Raw genomic sequence first — 23119 nt, forward strand, 5'->3', positions numbered from 1 at the left:
CCGATGTCCCTGCTCTCAAATGTTGTGTTTGTGTCCTTCCTCCTCTCTCCCCATCTTGTCTACCGCTCCCCTTATTTTTTGTGTTTTATGTGTCGGTTTGTCTTTCTGTGTGATTAATGTTCGCTCTTTCACGAGCCTCGATCTTGTATACAAAAAAACAAAAACAAAAACTGAATTCAAGCATGCCTCCTCAAGTCTCAGAATCTCTTGGATGAATTCCAAGTCAGGACAATTTTAATTTTTTTTACCTCGTACGAATGTTGTAATAACATCTTTCTGGGAAATCTTTACAATACCTTCGCTTGTTACCTGCGCGACACACCCAATAATTATACCGCCCATCGTGGCATAATCAGCAATTCCGATATAATAATACGTTATGCCTTTTGGAATGTTATTGTCCGATGGAAATCCTTCTGAAATTTTTTCACTTGACGTGTGGCGTGACGTGTGGCGTGTGACACGTGTGACGTGTGGCGTGTGTGACCTCGACAGGAGTCATTCCGATCTTTAGTGGAATTTCGAACATTCCCAACGTGATTCTCGTCGCTTACTAAAGGTGACTTGCGGAATAGAATCGGTATAAGTCCCGTACATATAAACTGTGCACCACAAATGTGGGAGACGTCCATCGTTGGAGATTGGCCCACTTTGCAATGACAGACCACTAATATAATCGTCAAATCGATCCATGATGGCGTTATCAATCGGCTCTGGCCTCTGCAGCAATTTCCCCTCATTAAACGATGCAGCGGCAGCCATTTTGTGCTAGTTAGTGGGTCCGAGTGGACGCAACGCGATGAAACTGTCTCATAATTACCGCCGCTCCTCCTCCTCCTCCTCTCCACACAGTGTCTTCCAATGTGACCTGCCCGTGGTTTCAAACCTCGGGAACGGTATCCGGTTCACCTTCGACCCCACGGTGCGCACTGCCTTCTTGAGTGTGGACAAGGAACATGCGAGGATGGATGTTTCCGTGGAAACCCACATCGTGTGTTTAAGGCAACGCCTGCAGGATCTTCAGGAACAGATGGTTAGGAGTTACTGGATTGTCGCATGTTTTTCACACGACACCTCTGCAGTTTGCTGCTCATTCAAGCTGTGGTGATTCCACTGTGATGCTTGATAATTACGACAAAACTTCCATTGTATTTGTTTCTGCTCTGTTATCGTTTATAAGTTTGTTCTTTTGTTATTTAACTTATTCTCTCGATATTATTTTCTATATTTATTTTTATATGTTCATCTTTATTCTTGTCTGTGTCTGTTTCTGTTTTTCATCGTGTGTGTGTGTGTGTGTGTGTATGTATGTGTGTGTCTGCAGGTGTGTGTCTGCAGGTGTGTGTCTGCAGGTGTGTGTCTGCAGGTGTGTGTCTGCAGGTGTTTGTCTGTGTTTGTGTTTCTGTGTGTCTGTGTGTGTCTATGTATGTGTATGTGTATGTGTGTCTGTCTGTATGTTTATGTGTGTGTGTATGTCTGTATGTGTGTGTGTCTGTCTGTATGTGTGTCTGTCTGTATGTGTGTGTGTCTGTATGTGTGTGTCTGTCTATATGTGTGTGTGTGTCTGCGTGTGTGTCTGTGTGTGTGTCTGCAGGTGTGTGTCTGTGTTTGTGTTTGTGTGTGTGTGTGTGTGTGTGTGTGTGTGTGTGTGTGTGTGTGTGTGTGTGTGTGTCTGTGTCTGTGTTTGTGTGTGTGTGTGTTTGTGTATGTGTGTCTGCTGTCTGTATGTTTATGTGTGCGTCTGTATGTGTGTGTGTTTGTGTGTCTGTCTGTGTGTGTGTGTCTGTCTGTGTGTGTCTGTCTGTGTGTGTCTGTCTGTGTGTGTCTGTCTGTGTGTGTGTCTGTGTTTGTGTGTGTGTTCCTCTTTTCTGCAGAGAATATTAAATATCTGACCATCTAGTCGGAAATGCATTTGTGCATTCTCATCACTTTTTTTCCAACCAACAACACATTCTTTCTTATTTTACGATACAGCTCATGCACGTAGAGTATAGCTGGGGCTGGTGTGATGGACTTTATGCGCACAGACTCGCCTCTCGGCTGACTAGCCTAGGTTTGAGTTCAAACCCAGTTATAAACGTTCATCCTGGTGTTGGTGGATGTCGTACTACTTGGTGGATGTTAAAGATCTTACAGTGTCTTTCGCGAAGAGTAGGTGAGCCATTGCCGGCACCCTGAACAAATTACAAATTCCTACCATAACCTGTAGAGGGCGCAGGCTCTGCCTTCAGCCATTGATGCTCTCTCTCTCTCTCTCTCTCTCTCTCTCTCTCTCTCTCTCTCTCTCTCTCTCTCTCTCTCTCTCTCTCTCTCTTCCTCTCTCTCTTCCTCTCTCTCTTCCTCTCTCTCTTCCTCTCTCTCTTCCTCTCTCTCTTCCTCTCTCTCTTCCTCTCTTCCTCTCTTCCTCTCTTCCTCTCTTCCTCTCTTCCTCTCTTCCTCTCTTCCTCTCTCTCTTCCTCTCTTCCTCTCTTCCTCTCTTCCTCTCTTCCTCTCTCTCTTCCTCTCTTCCTCTCTTCCTCTCTTCCTCTCTTCCTCTCTTCCTCATGTACCATACTCTTCATAGAGCACCGGTGCTGCCGAAGCAGCTTCCTGAGCAAGGGTTATACGTGGTGTTTTGCCATTTGCCTCCCAATTTGTTCGGAGTGCCAGCGACAGCTCGTTTACTCCTTGTGAAGGACACCGTGGGATCTTTAACGTCCACCAACTATTGCTGGCAGATGGGACGCCGGTTTAACGCCCATCCGAGGGAGGGCACACACGGATGAACCATCTGCCCGTGAAACACCAGGATGGCAGTTTATACCTGGGTCGCTATTTCTAACCGCTTAGAGGCAAGAGTGCGTACCGGGCCATCCCGCGAGCCACCAACGGTGCTAACCCGCAGCCTCCTACCGCATGCGAAAGAAGATCGACACACGACGTATGCAATGTGAGAGGAAGCGGTGATCGTAAGTTAACACGAAATTGTGCAAACAAAGAGGAGAGATTGATGTGCGAGAACAGGAAAAGTAAGCAGCGAGTAAACGTGGTGACGGGGAAAGTGTTCAATCCCTCATCCTCAAGTCTTAGACACGTGTTCCTGCCTTAGAGGCGTCATTAGCAAGACAAAACTGGGCCTTGCAATGCAAGACATACGGCTCGGCCTGTATACCTTTGTCTGCACATGGCATCAATAATAATTTTGGGGAATTCTTGATTTGGACGACACATTGTCATCGTGACGTCAGATTGGATTGACCAATCAATGTATTGATGTATGGAGTATGATGGAGGGGGGTAGGGGGTATCATGCAGACATTCTGCCATTTTTATGTGGACATTCCCATATATATATATATAACTTGTTAACACACAAAAACGGCTTTTTCATATTCTTAGCAATGCTATTGATCACAAGAACCTGAAATGTTTTTTTTTTTGAAGCAAGCTTCTCGATTTGTGCAGGAGCTCCAGTCATGCCGTCCTCATCCTCATAAGAATCATGGGAATTGTCATTCTCAAGGTAACTTGTTTAATCCACCTAATTTACATATCCTTATGTCTCTCAGCACAATTCATCGCAATCCGAGCATCTGTCCCTGTCTAACGCGTTGGTCATGATATATGAGCAGATGAGAGGGCTGCCAGGATGGCCTACAGGTACGCACACTCCCATCTAAGCTGTCCGGCCTGGGTTTGAATCTTGTCACAACTATAACCGGTCATCCAGGTGTTTCACATTTCATAGGTAAGGCGATTCGTCCCTCGGATGGACGTTAAACTGGGCGTCCCATCCGCTGGCGTTAGTTGGTGGACGGTAAAGATCCCACGGTGTCCTTCGTGAAGAGTAGGCGAGCTATCGCCGGCACCATGAACAAATTACAGATCCGTTCTCCTGCAGGGGCACCGCATCAGCTGCACAGCTGCTCATGTGCTGCATACCAAAGAAGAAGATGGGTAGATTTTTACACTGAGGTGGTTTAAAGTTCACGTGGACGTTTTATTGTTGAACGTGTAAAGGTAAGAATTAATTGCTGAAATTTCGTACAATGATACTTGCTACATATTGAGTAAGTCATACAGGAAGTGACGTCAGCAATGTGTCAGTGCAAGGTTTAGAGACCAAATGACCTCGCGTTTGATCAAAAGGATATTCGTGTGACCGTTGAGACAGAGCTTCTGAAGCGTCAGTAGAGAACAGACATATTCTTGGTCTCCACCACCAAAAATACTCAAGGTTCACCCATCAGGAAGCTTCTGACAATAGTCTTTTTGACATCTTACCTGTTTAATTCACGTGCAATTCCGTGAACGTGAGAAGCCATGAATCTCCCAAAACTATACAGTGACTCGTCATGCAATGAAGTAAGACGAGCGACACTTAGATGGTGGCCAGGTAGCTATCTGAGGGTGTGTCTTTACTGCACGATAACGCTCACCTTCACTCGACGAATGTGACACCAACTCCTCCAGCACAGGTGGATTTGGAAGCTCAAAACGATCCCCCATATAAAGTCGAGATTCATCAGATGTGATTTTCCTGTCTTTGGACCGCTGGAATAACATCGAAGTTTACCGGTGGCGATGATGTCGAAGCACATGTCCTGAAAGACGGATGATACAGAATGTGGCTTTTGTTGTGGTGGTGGTGGTGAAAACGTGTTTACACAAATCACGGATTTGCACAAAAACCCTGCATTTGCGAGAGCAAAGTTTAACTACACAATCGTTCAATATTCATTGGAAACTCCCGCGATGAAGCTAACTCCGAGGGCCTTTCACTTACTCACCGCAGGCAGGTTGGTGGCCTTTCTGTCTTCTACCGACTCCTCTCCGGCCTTGCTCCCCCAGCTCTCTCTGGGCTCTGTCCCCCAAATATTCCTGCAGGTCGCACAAGATCTGCCTGCAACCCTCTTATGGTTAAACTGCCAAAATCAAGACTCTCTGCTCACCTTCACTCCTTCATTCCTCTTTTCTCCCACCTCTGGAACAAACTCCCTCACTCTCTTCAATCCCACTCCTCCCTCCAGGTCTTTAAAAACAGCTGTTCACCACCATCTCTCTTATCTTCCCCCATCCAAAACCTTGATCTTTTCTACCCCCGTTAATTTACCCCAGATCCACGTTTTTGAAATACCAACTTCTTTCCTGGAAGTCCTGGCAGTGTCCATGTGCTTTTTTTTTTTTTTACCTCTCCCACACCCCCCCCCCCCCCCCTTCCCTTGCCTCCTCCCCCCAAGCCTTCTCCTTCCCACAGATCTCTCGATGTCCCTGCTCTCCATCTTGTTCTCCTGCTCCCTTTATCATATGTTTTATGTGTCAGTTAGTCTTTTTGTGATCAATGTTAGCTCTTACACGAGCCTCGATGTTGTATACAATATATATATATATATATTCGAACAAAGTTTTTCACCTTCATTAATAATGATTAACGAAACAAATGGTGACGGAGAACAATCTGAAAAATTCCACGTCCATGGCCAAAGAACCCCCTGACTCAGTGAAACAATGTAGCTGAATCCGAGGTTTTCATGCCGCTTCAATATGTCCATGTATACCGACAATAGAGACAATCTCGTGAGAATATTCCACAAGGATCAATTCAGCTCGTACGAGGTTACATGAGAATGCTGTTAAATTTGGGCCCATCACGTTGCCAACAATTGCCTTTATAAATGAACTGATTGTTTTCACGAAAACTTTGGAGCAGAATTTTTTTTGAAAAAGCTGCCCTGGATCAAGTTCACTGTCTCGAATGGACTGAAACAATTCAAAACTAGAACGGCACTCGATAGAACGCAAACCTTCACCAGGCCGAACGGTTTATGTTTTGTATCCCACTGATAGGCCGGATCTGGATTCGGACCTGAACCAAAATCTAACCGGCTTGTTCTTGACACCTAACCATCTCGTCCACCATGTTTTGTCATAATCCGTCGAAATATCATTCTACTAGTGAGGTACCTGTGCTGTGCAGCGGTGTGAGGCCGAAATCTCAGGGAAAAAAAGGTTTGCACCAATAATTTCCACATTTCTGTACAACCTTCAGTCGACCGTCAGGCATGGACAGCTGGTTCGTGAATGACTTGGGGGGAAAAAATGGTGAATGGCAAAGCATGATCCAATAAATTACACATTCCTGTGCCACCTTCAGTCGAACGTCAGGCATGGACAACCGGTTCATGAATGACTTTGGGGGAAAAAACGGCAAATGGAAAACCATGAACAATCCCCATTCTTGTCGCACCTTCAGTCGGACGTCAGGCACAGACAGCTGGTTCGTTGTCTCCACACGCGGTCAATGGCGAAACTACAAATGCCGAATCCGCTAATGTCACGGGTGGAAACCCTCACGTTAGTTTCTCATTCCGCTTTAAACTCCATCTCTCCATATTTCATTCCAAACAGCATCATTCCAATCGCAAATTAATACTGTAGCATTAATATAACAAAATACAACGTTACAAACACCCGTGAGGTAAACAAATACAGACACCAATCTGATGTGATAACCAATACAGACGAATCTGCCGGCGAGAAATGGTGGATACGAAATGCTTCATACCGATCGAAACTCATAATCATAATTGTATAGAGGAATTTATGAAACCTTCAACCTACCTTAGGACACCTGCTGGGACCCCAAACGTTCCAAGGAAGGTTTTTGCGGGGCTCGCTCCAAAACCGAGGGAGTACTTTCGGGACGGACGGATGGACAGACACTCCTGTTTGATAATTTCGATGTATATATTGTTTTTGGCCCAATCTCTTTCGATGATGATAAATCACTTTAAAAAATTCTTGGATCCAGAACCGGATATTCAACAACATCTAACCGATCCATCCTTGTCACACACCAAACCTATACACCAAATTTTGGCCGAATGCATCCACAACGTTTTGAGATATCTTGCATGCAGACAAACAAACAAAGAGACAGACAAGGGTGGAAATCCAACCTCCATTCACTTTTGGTGGTGCAGGTAAATATGAAGCTGCTGTTTGTGAGAAATAGAGAATTATTTCGCCAAATTGCATCACCAAGCCAAGTCACATTCACTAATCCAGAAACCATTTCCCATTACCCTTTGCAGGTCTATAGCATCACTGCCAACCTTCATTCTTTGTTTCTCTTTCTTCCCATCGGTAGAATCACCTACCTGAGTTTGTCAAGTCTTGCTCTTCCCTGCAGTCCTTCAAGGCCGTGATGTGCAGCCATCTTGCATTACCTCCCATGCCTACCTGCCTACCCATTATGTTTCTATTCTCGTTGACCTTTCACCTACTTCTACCTGCTCTAACACTTTCTGTCTGCATTTTCCTTGTAGTTAGTTGTGCAGACTGCTTGCTTGCTCTTCGTCCATCTGTTCTCTTCTTTGTTGTAGTCAGGTTCACTATGTTTTTTCGTTCAAAATCATGGTAGATTAGCAAACCTATACATTTTTGGAAACGTTATTACATGGAAAATCTGAAAATCAATGTTTACATTTGCCAATTCCGACCAATTCGATTCGACCAATTCGACCAATCGACCAATTCCATTCGACCAATTCGACCATTCGACCAATCGCTTCGATCGACCATTCGACCAATTCGATCGATTCGATTCGATTCGATACGATTCATCGAATTCGATTCGATCGACCATTCGACCAATTCGATTTGCCAATCAATTTGACCGACCTTTGCTTGTGTGGAACGGACTGTGAAAACGATGCGGACTATATTGTCGGATACGACACACAGGACAGTGATGACGAACTCTAAATGGCATATTCTGTAATCGTGTATGTTTGATGCCATTGACTGCCTGTGTATATTTTGTCATTGACTGCCTGTGTAGATGTGAAGTTATACCGACTGCATGTGTATATATGATTTTGCTGACTGCCTGTGTATGTTTGGTGATATGAATTATTGTGACACATTTTGATGTTATTAACTGCCTGTACAAAACGATAACATGTATTTGATTATGCAACTTATCGCGAATATAAAGACAGTATTTTGCAATTCAAAACCTTTGATTCGTGTCTTACCATTCCCCATAGCACTAATTTGATACTTTCATTGGATTCCTTGTCCCTGAAAATATAGGTTTAGTATATTTTTTAAAGTTTTTCGGGTAATTAGAGGCAGAAATAGAACAAAATATGTATTTTACAGTGGCCATTTTGAAAATCCAAAATGGCCGCCATACAGGTATCTCTCCAAATGTAAACATTGATTTTTAGTTTCCTTATGCTATAACCTTTCCAAAAATGTATAGGTTTGCTAATCTACCATGATTTTGAACGAAATATAGTTTATTGACATAGTGAACCTGACTATTGTGCTCTCTGTACGTCTTTCCTTGTTTTCTAGCTTCATCCTTGTATTTCTACTTGAAAATATTTGTTTTTACCTTTTGTTATCTTTTTCAGAAGAGTTTTTGTAGCTTTAGCATTCTTACATTGACGGTGGTCTCTTTGGGTTTTTTTGACCATTTCATATTGACCATTTTTTTAATCCCGTGCATTAAGGCAGGACCAGTGCAGGCCACGACTGGTATGAATATGAAGTCGTGAAAATCTCTGTGAACTTTGCTCTTTGCCCCCTCTGAGTGGTGGCCTATGGTAATTGATGCCCTGTACAGATCTCTGCCCTGGTCCTGCCTGTCAATCTGTCCTTTGACTGTTTGTTCGTTCCACTCTGATGTCATCCTCTGTTGTCTTGCGCTTTCGTGAGCCTTGGCCTCTGGATAACAAAACTAATGGTTCTAGAATTTGATTCTGCAACCTGACATGAGAATCCCTCCGATAAACCAAAATAGCTAGGAAGTCTGATCACATTGCCCTTCGACTCGTCATGTTATATTTATTTATTTGTTTATTTACTGATTTCATTATTTATTTCCTTACTTCTTTATTTAGTTACTTATTTCTGTTGTTTATGGTAATGACAGGAGAAAGAAATCCAGAAGAGGATCCCGGTATGTCATTCAACATGAAAAAGACGGCTGGGAGCTTCCTTCCTGAGGTACAGTTATGTCCATCTCATTGCATCCCTTCCCATTTCATCTCATCCTATCCTATGGGCTGACAGTATGGCGTTGTGGTACGTACACTCGCCTCTAAGCTATCTAGCCTGCGTTTCAATGCAGAACAGGTATAAACTGCCATCCTGCTGTTTCACAGGCAGGGTGGTTCATCAGTGTGTGTGCCGTCCTTGGGATGGACGTTAAATGAACATCCCGTCTGCCAGTATTCGTTGGTGGACATGAAAGATCCCATGATGTCCATTACGAAGAGTAGGTGAGCTATTGCTGACACCATGGCCAAATGACAAATTCCTGCCCTAACCAGCAGAGGGCACTCAGCCGCACAGCCGTGCCCTCAGCGAAAGATACTACCCCACAGCCTTGTTCTACATATGAACAAAGAAGAAGAATTGTATCCAATGCTATATCCATCCTGATATCTTCTCATCCCAACTTATTACATCTCATTCTGTCCCATCTCATTCCATCCCATCTCATTCTGGTCCCATCTCATTCTGTCCCATCTCATTCTATCCCATCTCATTCTGTCCCATCTCATTCTGTCCCATCTCATTCTGTCCCATCTCATTCCATCCCATCTCATTCTGGTCCCATCTCATTCTGTCCTGTCTCATTCCATCCCATCTCATTCCATCCCATCTCATTCCATCCCATCTCATTCTGTCCCAGCTCATTCTGTCTCATCCCATCCCATCTCATTCCATCCCATCTCATTCCGTCCCATCTCATTCTGTCCCATCTCATTCTATCCCATCTCATTCTATCCCATCTCATTCTGTCCCATCTCATTCTGTCCCATCTCATTCTGTCCCATCTCATTCTGTCCCATCTCATTCTATCCCATCTCATTCTGTCCCATCTCATTCTGTCCCATCTCATTCTGTCCCATCTCATTCTGTCCCATCTCATTCTATCCCATCTCATTCTGTCCCATCTCATTCTGTCCCGTCTCATTCTGTCCCATCTCATTCTATCCCATCTCATTCAATCACATTGCATGCTACCTCTTCTCTTCATATCCCTCTTCATCCAATGTATTGTCATCCAACCTCGTCTCATTCGTTCTTTCTTTCTCCCACGCTTTGCTCATAGAGCTCTGCAGTGACAGAAAGGGCAGGTTTTTGGTATGACAGACACTTGCACTGGCTGCCTGAATGAGTCCATTGAATTTTCAAACAACACTCGTAAGACAGAAGCAGAAAGAGAAAAGGGTGTGGTGGAGGGTGAATGGGGGCTGAGCGGAAGGGGTGAGAAAAACAGTGGCACAACCCGCGCACTGATCTAAACACCAGAGCAGCCCGATACTCGTACTCGGCACCTGCTCGCCCCATGCTGTTGGTTTTGGATTTCCAGTGAGCACAGGGTCTTTCTTGCCATGCGCGTAAGTAACTCGGACCGGTTGGGCTAACATGGCGATCGTACATTCAAGAGTCCGAGCGGAACGGCCGGCTCACCCTGTAGCTGTACTCGTGCTCAAAGTGCTTTGCCAGACCGAGTCGGTCATTTTGAGGGGCTGCGAGGGTCAGAGTTCAGGATGAGAAGAACTAATTCGTGCATTTTCCCATTCACAGGTAAAACATGGCAGATGTTCTTCAGGAAAAGGATCACCAAACTCTGCAGGTATGTTTCCCAGGCTCAGACTTACCTGAGTAAGCTGTGCTGGAGAATTTAATTGTTAAAAACATTTCAAACCGTTCGCCGTGAACTGAAAGGGTGATGGAGTTCGGAGTCGTATTGCTTCGAGTCGCTCACCTCGATGCTTAAACATCTTGGGGATTGATGATGTTATTTGTGTCAAAAAATACGCACAATGGCTGCCCTCATGCTGCATGATTACGTCATTGCTCAGACAAATAATGTGATACATCCGGGAGTCTTGGCAAGCATTCCAGGAATTGCTGATGTGGCTCTGAAATGGATTTCCCACAAGAAACTCTTCCATTTTACAGGGAGATCCTCCACAGAAGGCTATAAATGGATGAGTGAGATAATTCAACTGTGAATATGAAATATAATGCAGTGTTGTAAAATCCTGAATGTTGGACATAATAATGTCAATGCTCAGGCCTTGTTTTAGTCATTCAATTTTGAAATAAAGGAGTGAAAAGATGTAATATATGAAAGACTCCTCGTTCAGCTGGGTATCCGAGCAACAAACAGAGGCCTGACTGTTTGAATAGGCGAGCAAAGGCAACCCCTTTAACCACCGCCACCCCCTCCCACCCTCGTCACCCCCTACCCTTCACATGTCACGCTTCTAACCTTTTCACTGTACTTGTTGCTCGATAGGAAGAGCGTTTACTCGTATGTTTCCAGACACGGCAAAGGACACTTCCACGGCATCACAGAGCAAGAGTCCAAAAGGAAAGGGGTTAAAGGTGAGACGTATTGAACTTCATCAGCCTCGATGTTGTCCATCCTCAATTGTGCGTCATTCAAAGAAAGTGCATTTTCATGGGATGTAAGATAAATAGCAATCACAGCCAAGTGCAAAGAGGTACTGACTTTTGTTTGGCCTGATATTCAATTTCTCCTTTATTTTTATTTGATTGTTTATTTTTGGATACACGAGGCTCTTGTAAGTCCAGAAGTAATATTCTCACCTCATCATAAGCTCAACATGGTGGGATCCCGGTTTTAAATCCCATTCATTGTGCTCGTTTGTCTATTGTCACCAAATGGACTTATAATGTGGGGGAAGGTACAGGAACAGGCAAGGAACTTTGACGCAGGAGGAGGCCATATGGCCCAGAAACACTGAGCTACGTCAACATCACATTAATGCAATCTAAACTTAAATTCACTTAGTGGGTTAAATGGGCATCCCGTCTGTCGGCCCAGACCGTGCAAGTAGCACAGACAGGGCCATTATATATATAGTTGACCGATATACAGACATTATACAATCAGGTGAAAAAGTAAGTACACCCCATGGAAAGTTTTAACTTTTTCAACATATTTCAACATACAGCTATTTGATCTTCATTTCAACAATATTGACAGATAAAGGTGATATAATATAACAAATATCATGAAACATTTACATTTTGTAGTCCATTGTATAATTTAAATAAACATAAATGCAAATTTTGCATGTGGAAAAAGTAAGTACACCCCTACATTTATCACCACTTCAAATACCTAAAATTAGAATCAGGTGCACCAGCTCAGGTGCAAATGATGAGAACATCGTAAGAGAGCATCTTGGAGGAACCTGTCTTATTTAAACCTCAAACATTTAGTTTGGTTTGCTCTTTGTTGTTGAAGTGTGCGGCGTCACCATGCCTAGATCAAAAGAGCTCTCTGAGGCCTTCAGAAAGAAGGTTATAGATGCCTACGAGTCTGGGAAGGGATTTAAAAAGATCTCCAAACAATTTGAAATCAATCATTCGACTGTCCGGAAGATCATCTACAAGTAGAGAAGATTCCAAACAACTGCCAACTTGTTCAGGCCAGGCCGCCCCAGCAAGTTCAGCCCAAGGGCAGACCGCAAGATGCTGAAAGAAGTCTCTCAGAACCCCAGAATGTCATCACGGGACCTACAGGTAGCTCTTGCCACTGTTGATGTCAAAGTGCACGAGTCTACCATTAGAAAGAGGCTGCACAAATTTGATCTACATGGGAGGTGTGCCAGAAGGAAACCTTTGCTGTCCAGAAAGAACATCACGGCAAGACTAAAGTTTACCAATGAACAACGAGGCAAAGATCAGCACTTCTGGAACAATGTGCTCTGGACAGATGAGTCAACGGTAGAGCTATTTGGCCACAGTACCAGAAGACATCTTTGGCGAAAACCAAATACAGCATTTGACCGCAAGAACCTGATACCAACTGTAAAGCATGGTGGTGGAAATATGATGGTTTGGGGCAGCTTTGCTGCCTCAGGTCCTGGGCAGTTCACCATCATAGAATCCACTATTAATTCTTCATTGCACCAGAGGGTGCTTGAGGATAATGTGAGGCCATCTGTCGGAAAGTTGAAGCTCAACCAAAGCTTGACCTTGCAACATGACAATGACCCTAAACATACCAGTAAATCCACCAAGGAATGGCTGAAAAGAAAGAAATGGAGGGTTCTGGAATGGCCAAGTCAAAGCCCGGATCTAAATCCCATTGAGATGTTGTGGGGGAATTTGAAACGAGCTGTGCATGCAAGAGTGGGACAAATTGTTGTCGACCCAGATGGAATTAAAGGAAGATTGAAAAGACATATGGAAATGCTGTTGAATACAGAGAATGAATGGGATGGCAACATAGAGAGTAACCCAGTTTTAGGACCGGCAGAGAAGATAACTGAGAAGGAAGTTGAGGAAGCGATAAAAGCAATGAAGAGTGGAAAAGCCGGAGGGCCAACGGGAGTTGTGGGAGATATGTTGAAGGCAGCAGGAAGTTGGGGTGTGAAGAGAATGACAGAGATCTGTAATCTGGTGGTGAAAGAAGGCCGCATTCCAGTGGATTGGGAACTGAGTACCCTCGTCCCTCTATACAAGGGGAAAGGTGACCCTCTGGAGTGTGGCTCGGACCGAGCGATAAAGTTATTGGAGCATGGAATGAAGGTATTGGAAAGGGTGTTGGAGAGGAGGATAAGGAAGAAAGTGAAGATCGACGAAATGCAGTTTGGATTTATGCCAGGAAGAGGAACGACAGACGCGCTTTTCATTGTGAGGCAGTTGCAGGAGAAGTACATGGAGAAGAGGAAGAAGTTGTTTTTTGGGTTTGTTGATCTGGAGAAAGTATTCGATAGGGTTCCACGCAAAGTTTTACATGGGCATTGAGGAAGTTAGGAGTGGAGGAATGGTTGATCAGAGTAGTGATGGCAATGTACAAAAGAGCGCGCACAGCTGTAAGGACGAAGGACGGGAACAGTGGTGAGTTTGAGGTGAAGGTGGGAGTGCATCAGGGGTCCGTACTAAGTCCACTACTATTTGTAGCTGTGATGGAGGTGCTGGCTCAGAACGTAAAGGAGGGTTTACCGTGGGAGTTGTTGTATGCAGATGATCTGGTGTTGATTGCGGAAAGTATGGATGGACTGAAGGAAAAGATGAACAAGTGGAAGGAATGTATGGAGACAAAAGGTCTGAAGGTGAATATCGGAAAGACAAAGGTGATGGCAAGTGGTAAAGCATGTGGTGAGGTGGAAAGAACTGGGAAATGGTCGTGTGCTGTGTGCAGGAAGGGTGTCGGAGTGAACTCCATTCAATGTGCGCTGAGTGGGTTCATCAAAAATGTAGTGGTCTGAGAGGGTCATTTACCAGTGTGGCAGCTACATTCAAATGAAAGGTGTGCACAGAGGGAGCTGCAGATGCAGGAAATGTTGAGTTGGATCTTGGAGACGGCGTGAAGCTGGAAGGTGTGAAAACATTTTGCTACCTCGGAGACATGCTGAATGGAGAAGGTGGATCAGACTCGGCAACGGTTGCTCGAGTGAGATGTGCATGGAAGAAGTTTCGGGAACTGAGTGGCGTGCTGATGAGGAGGGGAGTGTCGCTGAAGCTGAAGGGAAAGGTGTATGCTGCATGTGTGAGAAGTGTTATGATTTATGGGAGCGAGACATGGGTAATGAACGTAGAGCAGCAACGAAGGCTGGAAAGGGTGGAAATGCGAATGGTTCGATGGATGTGCGGAGTATCGTTGAGAGAGAGGAAGACAAATGATGAATTGCGAAAGATGATGGGAATATTGCCTGTGATTGATGCTGTGAAGAGGAACAGGTTGAGATGGTTTGGTCATGTGTTGAGGAAGGATGAAAGTGACTGGTTGAGAAGAGTGATGGAAATTAATGTAGAAGGAAGTAGAGGACGTGGAAGACCGAGAAAGACTTGGCTAAAGATGGTGGAAGAAGAAATGCGGGCAAGGGGGTTAACAAGGAGAGATGCAGAAAATAGGGCAAAATGGAGAAGATTGTCATGGGGACCGCAAGGCTAACCCCCGCTCTAGCAGGGAAAATGGCCTTAAGATGCATGTTGTTGTTGTTGTTGTGCATGCAAGAAACCCCTCAAACATCGCACAGCTGAAATGAATCCTGTATGGAGGAGTGGGCAAAAATTTCGCCCAATCTCCCCCCAGGCCCTCTCCCTCCAAAAACATCTCCCGATGTCCCTGCTCTCAAATGTTGTGTTTGTGTGCTTCCTCCCCTTCTCTCCCCATCTTGTCGACCGCTCCCCTTTTTATATACATTGTTTGCTTGTTTGTTTGATAAATGTTAGCTCTTTCACGAGCCTCGACTCTGTATACCAAAAAAAAAAGAAAAAAAAAAAGAAGTCCATTTCAGAGACTGGTAGACAGTTATAAGAAACGCCTACTTAGGTTGTTTCTGTCAAAGGGGGCAATACCACCTCTTTGAGCCAAGGATGTACTTACTTTTTCCACAGAAGGAAATGGCATTTCTGTTAATTTTTTGTTGAATAAATGATTGCAAAGTCAATTTTTCATTTTTTTTTGTTCAATTAGATCTCCTTTATCTATAGATACTGTTTAAATGAAGATCAAATATTGATATGTCCACATATGTTAAAAAGATTAAATAAAACATTTCATGGGGTGTACTTACTTTTTCCACATGCGAAATTTGCATTTATGTTTATTTAAATTATACAATGGACTACAAAATGTAAATGTTTCATGATATTTGTTATATTATATCACCTTTATCTGTCAATATTGTTGAAATGAAGATCAAATAGCTGTATGTTGAAATATGTTGAAAAAGTCAAAACTTTACATGGGGTGTACTTACTTTTTCACGTGACTGTATATCATAGAGTCACTGTGTTGATACCGGATCATATGTCGTGATCCTGGAGCCAGCTTCCTGTTGTTGTATTTGTTGTTGTACTCTTTTCCTACTCTCGCGAGATTCAATAAAGTGGCAGTGAGACTTGGCACGATCATGGCGTAGGGTCACTGTATACGATCGCAACATGGTGTCTGAAATTCAGAAGCCACGTACTGTATCAACTCGGCAAAATGAATATGTTTAATCCACCAGAAACTTTCTCCTTTACAACGGGGAATGTGGTGGAGAATTGGAGGCACTGGGAGCAGCTTTTTCGGACGTATCGTGCTGCTGCAGAGCTTGTCCAAAAGTCGAGGAAAACGCAAGTCGCCATTTTGCTGCACTGTGCTGGCGCAGAAGCGCAAGATATTCAAAAGAACTTCATATTTTCGGAAGAGGAGGATCCCGATGATTGGGAAGCGGTTCTCCGGAAGTTTCATATATACTGTGAGCCCCGACGGAATGAGGTATTTGAAAGATACAAGTTCTGGCAACGTGGTCACCGCAATGGGGAGACTGTTGACAACTGGGTCAAGGATTTGTGAACACAGTTGGACAACTGTGAGTACGGGGACCAGAGAGTGAAAAATCTCAGGGATAGAATCGTGTTTGGGGTGTCTGATGAACGAGTGAAGGAGAGACTCTTGAGGGAAGAGAACCTGAGCCTACAGAAGACTCTGGATATTTGTCATGCAGCGGAGGCGAGCAAAACTCAGCTTTGAGCTATGTCCTCTAGTCAGCACTCTGCAGAGGTACATGCTGGGTATTGGCACAAAGCGAAAAGAGAAGGAATCAGGAAGCAGACAGAACCAGGAATCAGGGGCATAAAAGCTGACAGCAGTGATAGCATAAGCAAGGGGGGTAACTGTGGAAAATGTTGTATGTAACTGCCCAGCTTATGGCAAGCTTTGTTGAATCTGTAACAAGCCAAATCACTTTCAGGCACAGTGTCACTCTAAGAGCAGAGTGAAGGAAAAAGGAACTGTTCATGTGGTTGAACAGGAGTCGTATGACAATGACACAGATCTATTCATTGGGACAGTAACATCAGCACCAGCTAAGACAGCTGTGTCTCACTCAGAAGGACAAAGTGACTGGATCGTGCCGGTAGTGATAAACAGATGCCAGGTACGCTTCAAGCTTGATACTGGAGCTGACACCACTATTATAAGTAATTCTGACTTTCAGCGTCTGCAGCCCAAGCCACGTCTGAGGCGGAGCCCAGTGACTCTGAAAGCATACAATGGCAAACCCATACCTAGTCTAGGTATATGCCGCGTGCAGCTTGAGCGCAAAGGGCAGTCATTCACTACCAATGTGGAAGTTGTTCCTGATGGCCAACCTGCACTACTGGGGCGCCAAGATTGTCTCAGACTGGGTCTTGTGAAATGGGTGTACACGGTAGCCACAGAGACCTAATGCTCACAGTCAAGAGCAACTACACTCAGGGAGCATGTGCAACAGATGCACCCATTACTGTTTACTGGAAGAGGATACCTTCCGGGTGTGCACTCGATTCAACTGCATGAGGACGCAAAACCAGTTATCCATTCACCAAGGCATGTGCCTTTTGCCCGCCGGGTAAAGCTCCGAGCAGAGCTTTACAAACAAGAGCAAGAAGGATTTATCAAGGTCAGTGAGCCTACAGAGTGGGTAAACTCACTTGTCATAATAGAAAAGGTGAATGGGAAAATGATATTGTGCATTGACCCTAAAGCCTTGAATAAAGAGGTTCAAAGAGAGCACTTCCAGCTGCCCACCAAAGAGGAAATCTTGAGTGAGCTTGCGGGAGCTCAGCTCTTCACGAAGATGGATGCAGCAGCATCGTTCCTTCAAATAAAATTTGATGAGCACTCATCCAAATTGACAACCTTCAATACTCCATGTGGGCGATATCATTATCTTCGCATGCCTATGGGTATCTCGTCTGCTCCAGAAGTGTTTCACAAGAAACTTTGCCAGCTACTGGAAAATTTGCCAGGTTGTCGAGTGTTCATAGATGATTTGATTGTGTGGGGACGCACAGCTGAGGAACATGATGCATGGTTGGAGGCAGTACTGGATCACTTAGTGGAGGTGGGACTTCGCCTCAACCTGGATAAGTGTTATTTCAGGCAGACTGAGATTATGTATCTTGGAGATCGAATAACAGTGCAGGGAGTGCAACCGGATCCAGCTAAGGTGGAGGCGATCACCAAGATGCCCACACCCTCTGACAGAGATGCATTGGGAAGAGCACTTGGGATGGTGACATGCATCGGTAGGTTCTTGCCTAACCTGTGAGCCCGCACCACCGCTCTCAGATCGTTGTTGGAGCAAGATACAGATTGGCAGTGGAACCACGAGCATGCCAAGGAGTGGCAGGATATTAAACAGCTATTGACAAAGGAGCCTGTGCTACAGTATTATGATCCACAAAGGCCAATCAAGGTGTCGACGGCTGCCAGCAAGAATGGGTTACGAGCGGTACTTCTGCAGGAGAAAGAGGGACATTGGCTACCCGTTGCCTATGCTTCAAGGTCAATGACTGTGGCAGAGACTAATTACGCACAGATTGAAAAAGAAATGCTCGGTGTTGTGTATGGTTGTGAACGATTCCATGCATACATTTATGGCCAGAAAGTCATCGCAGAAACAGATCATAAGCCTCTCATTGCAATAGCAGGCAAACCTCTTGGGGGAGCGCCGCCTCGCCTTCAAAGACTTCTCCTACGTCTGCAAAAGTATGAACTGCAGTGGCAATATACACCAGGAAAACACCTGGTGGTTGCAGATGCTCTGAGTCGTGCCTGCTCAACAGAGGCAGTGAGCAGGAAGAATGAAACAGATGTGGAAGTTCATGTCTGCATGGTCCGAGAGAATCTTCCATTTTCTGGGGCTAAGTGGGCTGAGCTAGCAGCAGTAACTGCAGAGGATACCATCTTGCAACAGGTGATCAGCTACATCAAAGACCCGAGTATGCAGTGTCCGAAACCTTACACCACATTTCAGGACGAACTGAGTGAAGTTGATGGAGTTCTTCTGAAAGGCCAGCGAATCGTTATTCCTTTCAGCATGGCAGTGGTATGCTTGGCAGGATTCACAAGGGTCACCTGGGTAAGGAAAGGTGTAAACGACGGGCACGGGAGGCCATTTATTGGCCAGGCATGAATGGTCAGATTGATGACAATGTGAGCCGCTGTGATGGGTGTTTGAAACACCGCAGTGCTCAGTGTGTGGAACCACAGCAGCCGCATGAAAGGCCGAATAAAGCCTGGGTCAAGGTGGGGTGTGACATATTTTACTATGCCAGTAAGCCGTATCTGCTGGTGATGGACTATTTCTCTAACTACCCGGAGGTAGCCTTGCTAACGTCAGAGACTTGCAGGGAGGTCATCATCCACCTTAAGTCTATCTTTGGACGTCAAGGGATCCCAAGCCAAGTGGTCAGTGATTGAAGACCACAATTTGCCAGTGCTGAATGCAAGAAGTTCTCAGTAAACTGGTAGTTTGAGCACATGTCAAGTCCTTACTATCCCCAATCAAATGGTATGGCTGAGAGTGGAGTCAAGATTGTGAAGAGGCTTCTTAAGAAAGCCGGAGAGCAAGGAGAGGATCCATATTTAGCTCTGTTAGCCTACCGAGATGCCCCGTTTGAAAACGGTGGTCACCGGCGGAACTACTCATGGGAAGGAAGCTCTGAACCCACCTTCCAACAATAACTTGGAAGCCAGAGTTGCAGCGCCCTGAGCCTCAATCTATCAAAGGCAAGGTGCTGTCAGAACTAAAAGAAAAGGAAACCATACGTGTGAGGAACAACGGCCATTAGGATGACCGAGGCCGAATAGTGCGGATGGTGGGTCCCAGATCATATGACGTGGAGCTTGATGATGGACAAATCTTTCGAAGAAACAGGTGACATCTCTTGGCTACCAAGGAGTGCTTCCCAGCGCAGGATAGGTGGCCTGTGATTGAGGAGAAGTTGTCGACTGCTGAGGAACTGGAACGGGGACCACCGCAAGGAGAGCAAACAGGACCAGCCACCCAGCTGGTGCCAGCACAACATCAGGTGCAGGAGCAAATGCCTGTACCAGCTCTGAGACACAGTACTCGGATCTCCAATAAGCCTGCCAGACAATATCCTTGATAAGACCTCACAAAATTCCTGTAGCGTTAACACTACCTCTGTACCACCTGTAGAGGCCATTTTCCCCACAGAGCATGGGTTGGCCTTTTTCAGGCACCGTGGTCCCCTTTTTGAAGCAATGTTTTACAGTCGGATGTCCTGCCACCAACCCCGATAGTCGCCTCTTGTGACACACAGGGAATTACCAGTGAACTGGTACTCAATTTGCCGACATCGGAAGGATGCCAGGCTGAGTCAACCCCCCTGGCGTTAATTCAGGATTCAAACCCAGGATCCTAGGATCCCAAGCCAGCACCCTAACCGCTAAGCCAACACCAGGCCTAACCGCTAACACTACCTCTGTTGATTTATAATTTATCCCCCACTGTGAATATAATCTAAAACCCCATTAGCTTTCCCTACATCTATCTGGTGCTGTCTGCTTACCCCCCATATATATTGTTGCGGATCTCGGGTTACGGCGCTCCCCTTACCGAGGGGGGGTTAATCCCCTCGTCTATTAAGCTGGCCGTCCAAGTCCTTAGAAGACATCGCGCTCCTTCCGTTCGGAAGCAGGGCGATACTCCTGCCCGAGCCACGGACAAGATGGAATATTGCCGAGCGGTTTAGCAATTCGAAGCTCGAGCCGTTTAGCGGCAGTCTAAACCCGATTCTAAGCGGTTCCTATATCGTGCCACCGGTATTCAATTGGGGAAAGACTAAAGTGACCGGATGAGAGGAAAACCCAAAGAATAAGAAGGAACACAGAATTCATTATACAACACTCAAGAGGAAACGAAAGGCAAGAATATACAAAAGAAGGAAATAAAAGGACATAGGGCAAGCTGAGACAGTCTTATATATCACTCCCAGGACCGAACGAACACACTTACACGAAAAGGTGGTGGTGGTGGGAAGGAAGAGAAGGGTCCAGGCAGCTGGTAGGTGTCGAGGTCCGGCTTCGACCTCGCGCTCCGGTCCACGCTCCGGGTTCGAGGTGAAACCCGGCAAACAGCTCCGCGTGTCGTTGAACGCGACCAGACAATTATATCGCGGGGGTGATGGGGGGGGGGGGGGGAGGGGGCGAGACTGGGATGCTGCGTACATAATAGATTGACTCCTTCGCCTTTTCCCAGTGTGCACGCCTCCAACAGTTCGTAAACGGCAAGCAAGGACTCCGTCACCACTCTGTCGCATGACTCCTCTCTCATCTGCTGACGTCGTTCTCCTGGGCACATCTCCTTTATGTTCGACTCCTTCTCTCTCCCTGGCTCATCTCCCTAAGTAGTCCCACGTGGCCGCTTATATTGGCCGATCGCGTATCAAGCCGCCGCTCATCCGGATACGCCCACCGAGGCGCTGGCCTCGGCCCTGGTTGGGTGATGAGGGCTCCTTGGCTCCACCCTTAACAGGGATCCGCCTCGCTCGATAGTTCCTCCCCCCTTTTTCTCCGGACTTGACCGCGTGGCTTATGGCGGCTGGCAGCGAACAACCAAAAGGCAGCGAACGCTGAGGCGGCTGCGGCTGGCAGAGGCGCGTAATACAATTTGGAGAGGGTAAAGCCGCAAAATGAATAGGATGGGAATTTAAGGGGCGTAGGTTATTTGATTAATGCAACGCAGAGTCAAACTATTGGGAACAGATCCTTACCTGAAACACATACTAATGAAATAACTAAAGAAGATCCTATGGTGTTCTACGTGTTGCAATATTACCTAACTAGGGTGCGACCTTTGACCTTTACACAAAAGTGGGAATATTTACAGGGGATTATTTATAAGGGATTATTACAAATATTTACAAAGTGGAGGGTTCTAAAAACCGCAACAATATATATTACCATCCCTAGATCTTCTCCTGTGTCACATGGTACACGATTTCCCCTTATATTATGTAATCCCTATTTTCATTACTTACCCAATCCCAGACACTCCACAAACCCTCACCATAGCCAACAACCTCCATTGTGATACCTTATCAAATACCTTCTGAAAGTCTAGACATGCTACATCGACTGCACTTCCCTCATCCATCCAAAAAAGCTGATTCATAGAACTCTATTAAATTTGTTAAACATGATTTCTCTTTAGTCATGCTTAAGAGGCAGAAGAACATTATCTGCCCCTGGATCTTTATCTTGTTCTTAGTCTAGTAGGAAGACTAGGTCCCCCTGCACCCCCCGGAGATATACTTCTAATCAGTGTTTCTAGATTGGAAAAAATGTGTAGAAAATGACTAGCTATGGCCCCAAGCTGAAAAAATGTCCCACATACCATTTTTATGCAAATTACTGCTGCAAATTTTATGCAAAATTATGCAAATTTTATGCAAATTTTTGATGAGGAGTAGAGTTGAGGGGTCTTTGAGGGCTTCATCGAGGTGCTCTCGGTTGCAAGACTGGGTCATTCTGAGAAGCACAGCAGGGTCAGAGATCATGATGTTCTCCTCCTCAGTGAATCTCTCCATCAACAGCCTCTCCATTGCCTCACACACTGTTTTGAGGCAAAAGAGGGACTTTGCGTAGGCCTTTCCACTGAGAACACCTTTGAGAGATCCACTTGTTACTAGTTGTGCCTCAAAGAGAATCTCTGCATATCCAGAACCACGCATCTTGTGTCCAGTGAGCATCCCGATGTAGTTCATGGATGTGTGGAAGGGTCCAATCGTTACTACATGACTAGCAAATTCATTTGGCCAGCGCCAGATGATGGGAAGGGCTTTCATGCAGACACCCAGATCAAATGTATTCAGGACCCATCTCTGACCCACCTCAGCAGTTGCTGCCTCGGAACGCTTCAGTAGCTCACGAACAACTGCGTTGTCTGTGATCGGTTGGTGGATAGGCGTGCAGTAGTCGACTGTTGATTTGCTGGGTGGGGGAGAACCAGTTGCAGAGGTGAAACCCCCTAGCCCAGGCACAGGCTGCAGGCCATTGCCATGCCATGCAGGCACCAGGCACAGACCGATCACAGACAACGCAGTTGTTCGTGAGCTACTGAAGCGTTCCGAGGCAGCAACTGCTGAGGTGGGTCAGAGATGGGTCCTGAATACATTTGATCTGGGTGTCTGCATGAAAGCCCTTCCCATCATCTGGCGCTGGCCAAATGAATTTGCTAGTCATGTAGTAACGATTGGACCCTTCCACACATCCATGAACTACATCGGGATGCTCACTGGACACAAGATGCGTGGTTCTGGATATGCAGAGATTCTCTTTGAG

General features: G+C 45.5%; 1 protein-coding gene across 3 annotated transcripts in view; it reads left to right on the forward strand.

Moving 5' to 3' along the window:
* Nucleotides 1-23119, forward strand: part of LOC137434422 (rho guanine nucleotide exchange factor 2) — a 200254-nt gene that overhangs the window by 43201 nt on the left and 133934 nt on the right. For 2 of the 3 annotated variants that reach the window (XM_068127398.2, XM_068127399.2), the window contains exons 6-10: nt 853-1033; nt 3445-3502; nt 8924-8997; nt 10591-10639; nt 11336-11397. In XM_068127398.2, the coding sequence (XP_067983499.2) occupies nt 853-1033; nt 3445-3502; nt 8924-8997; nt 10591-10639; nt 11336-11397 (424 nt within the window). Of the gene's footprint in view, nt 1-852; nt 1034-3444; nt 3503-8923; nt 8998-9793; nt 10401-10590; nt 10640-11335; nt 11398-23119 lie in introns of those variants that run through there. The other variant, XM_068127400.2, reaches the window with a different exon arrangement.

Source organism: Myxine glutinosa, chromosome 10 (assembly GCF_964187855.1).
Source record: "Myxine glutinosa chromosome 10, kmMyxGlut1.1, whole genome shotgun sequence".
Lineage (NCBI taxonomy): Eukaryota > Metazoa > Chordata > Myxini > Myxiniformes > Myxinidae > Myxine > Myxine glutinosa.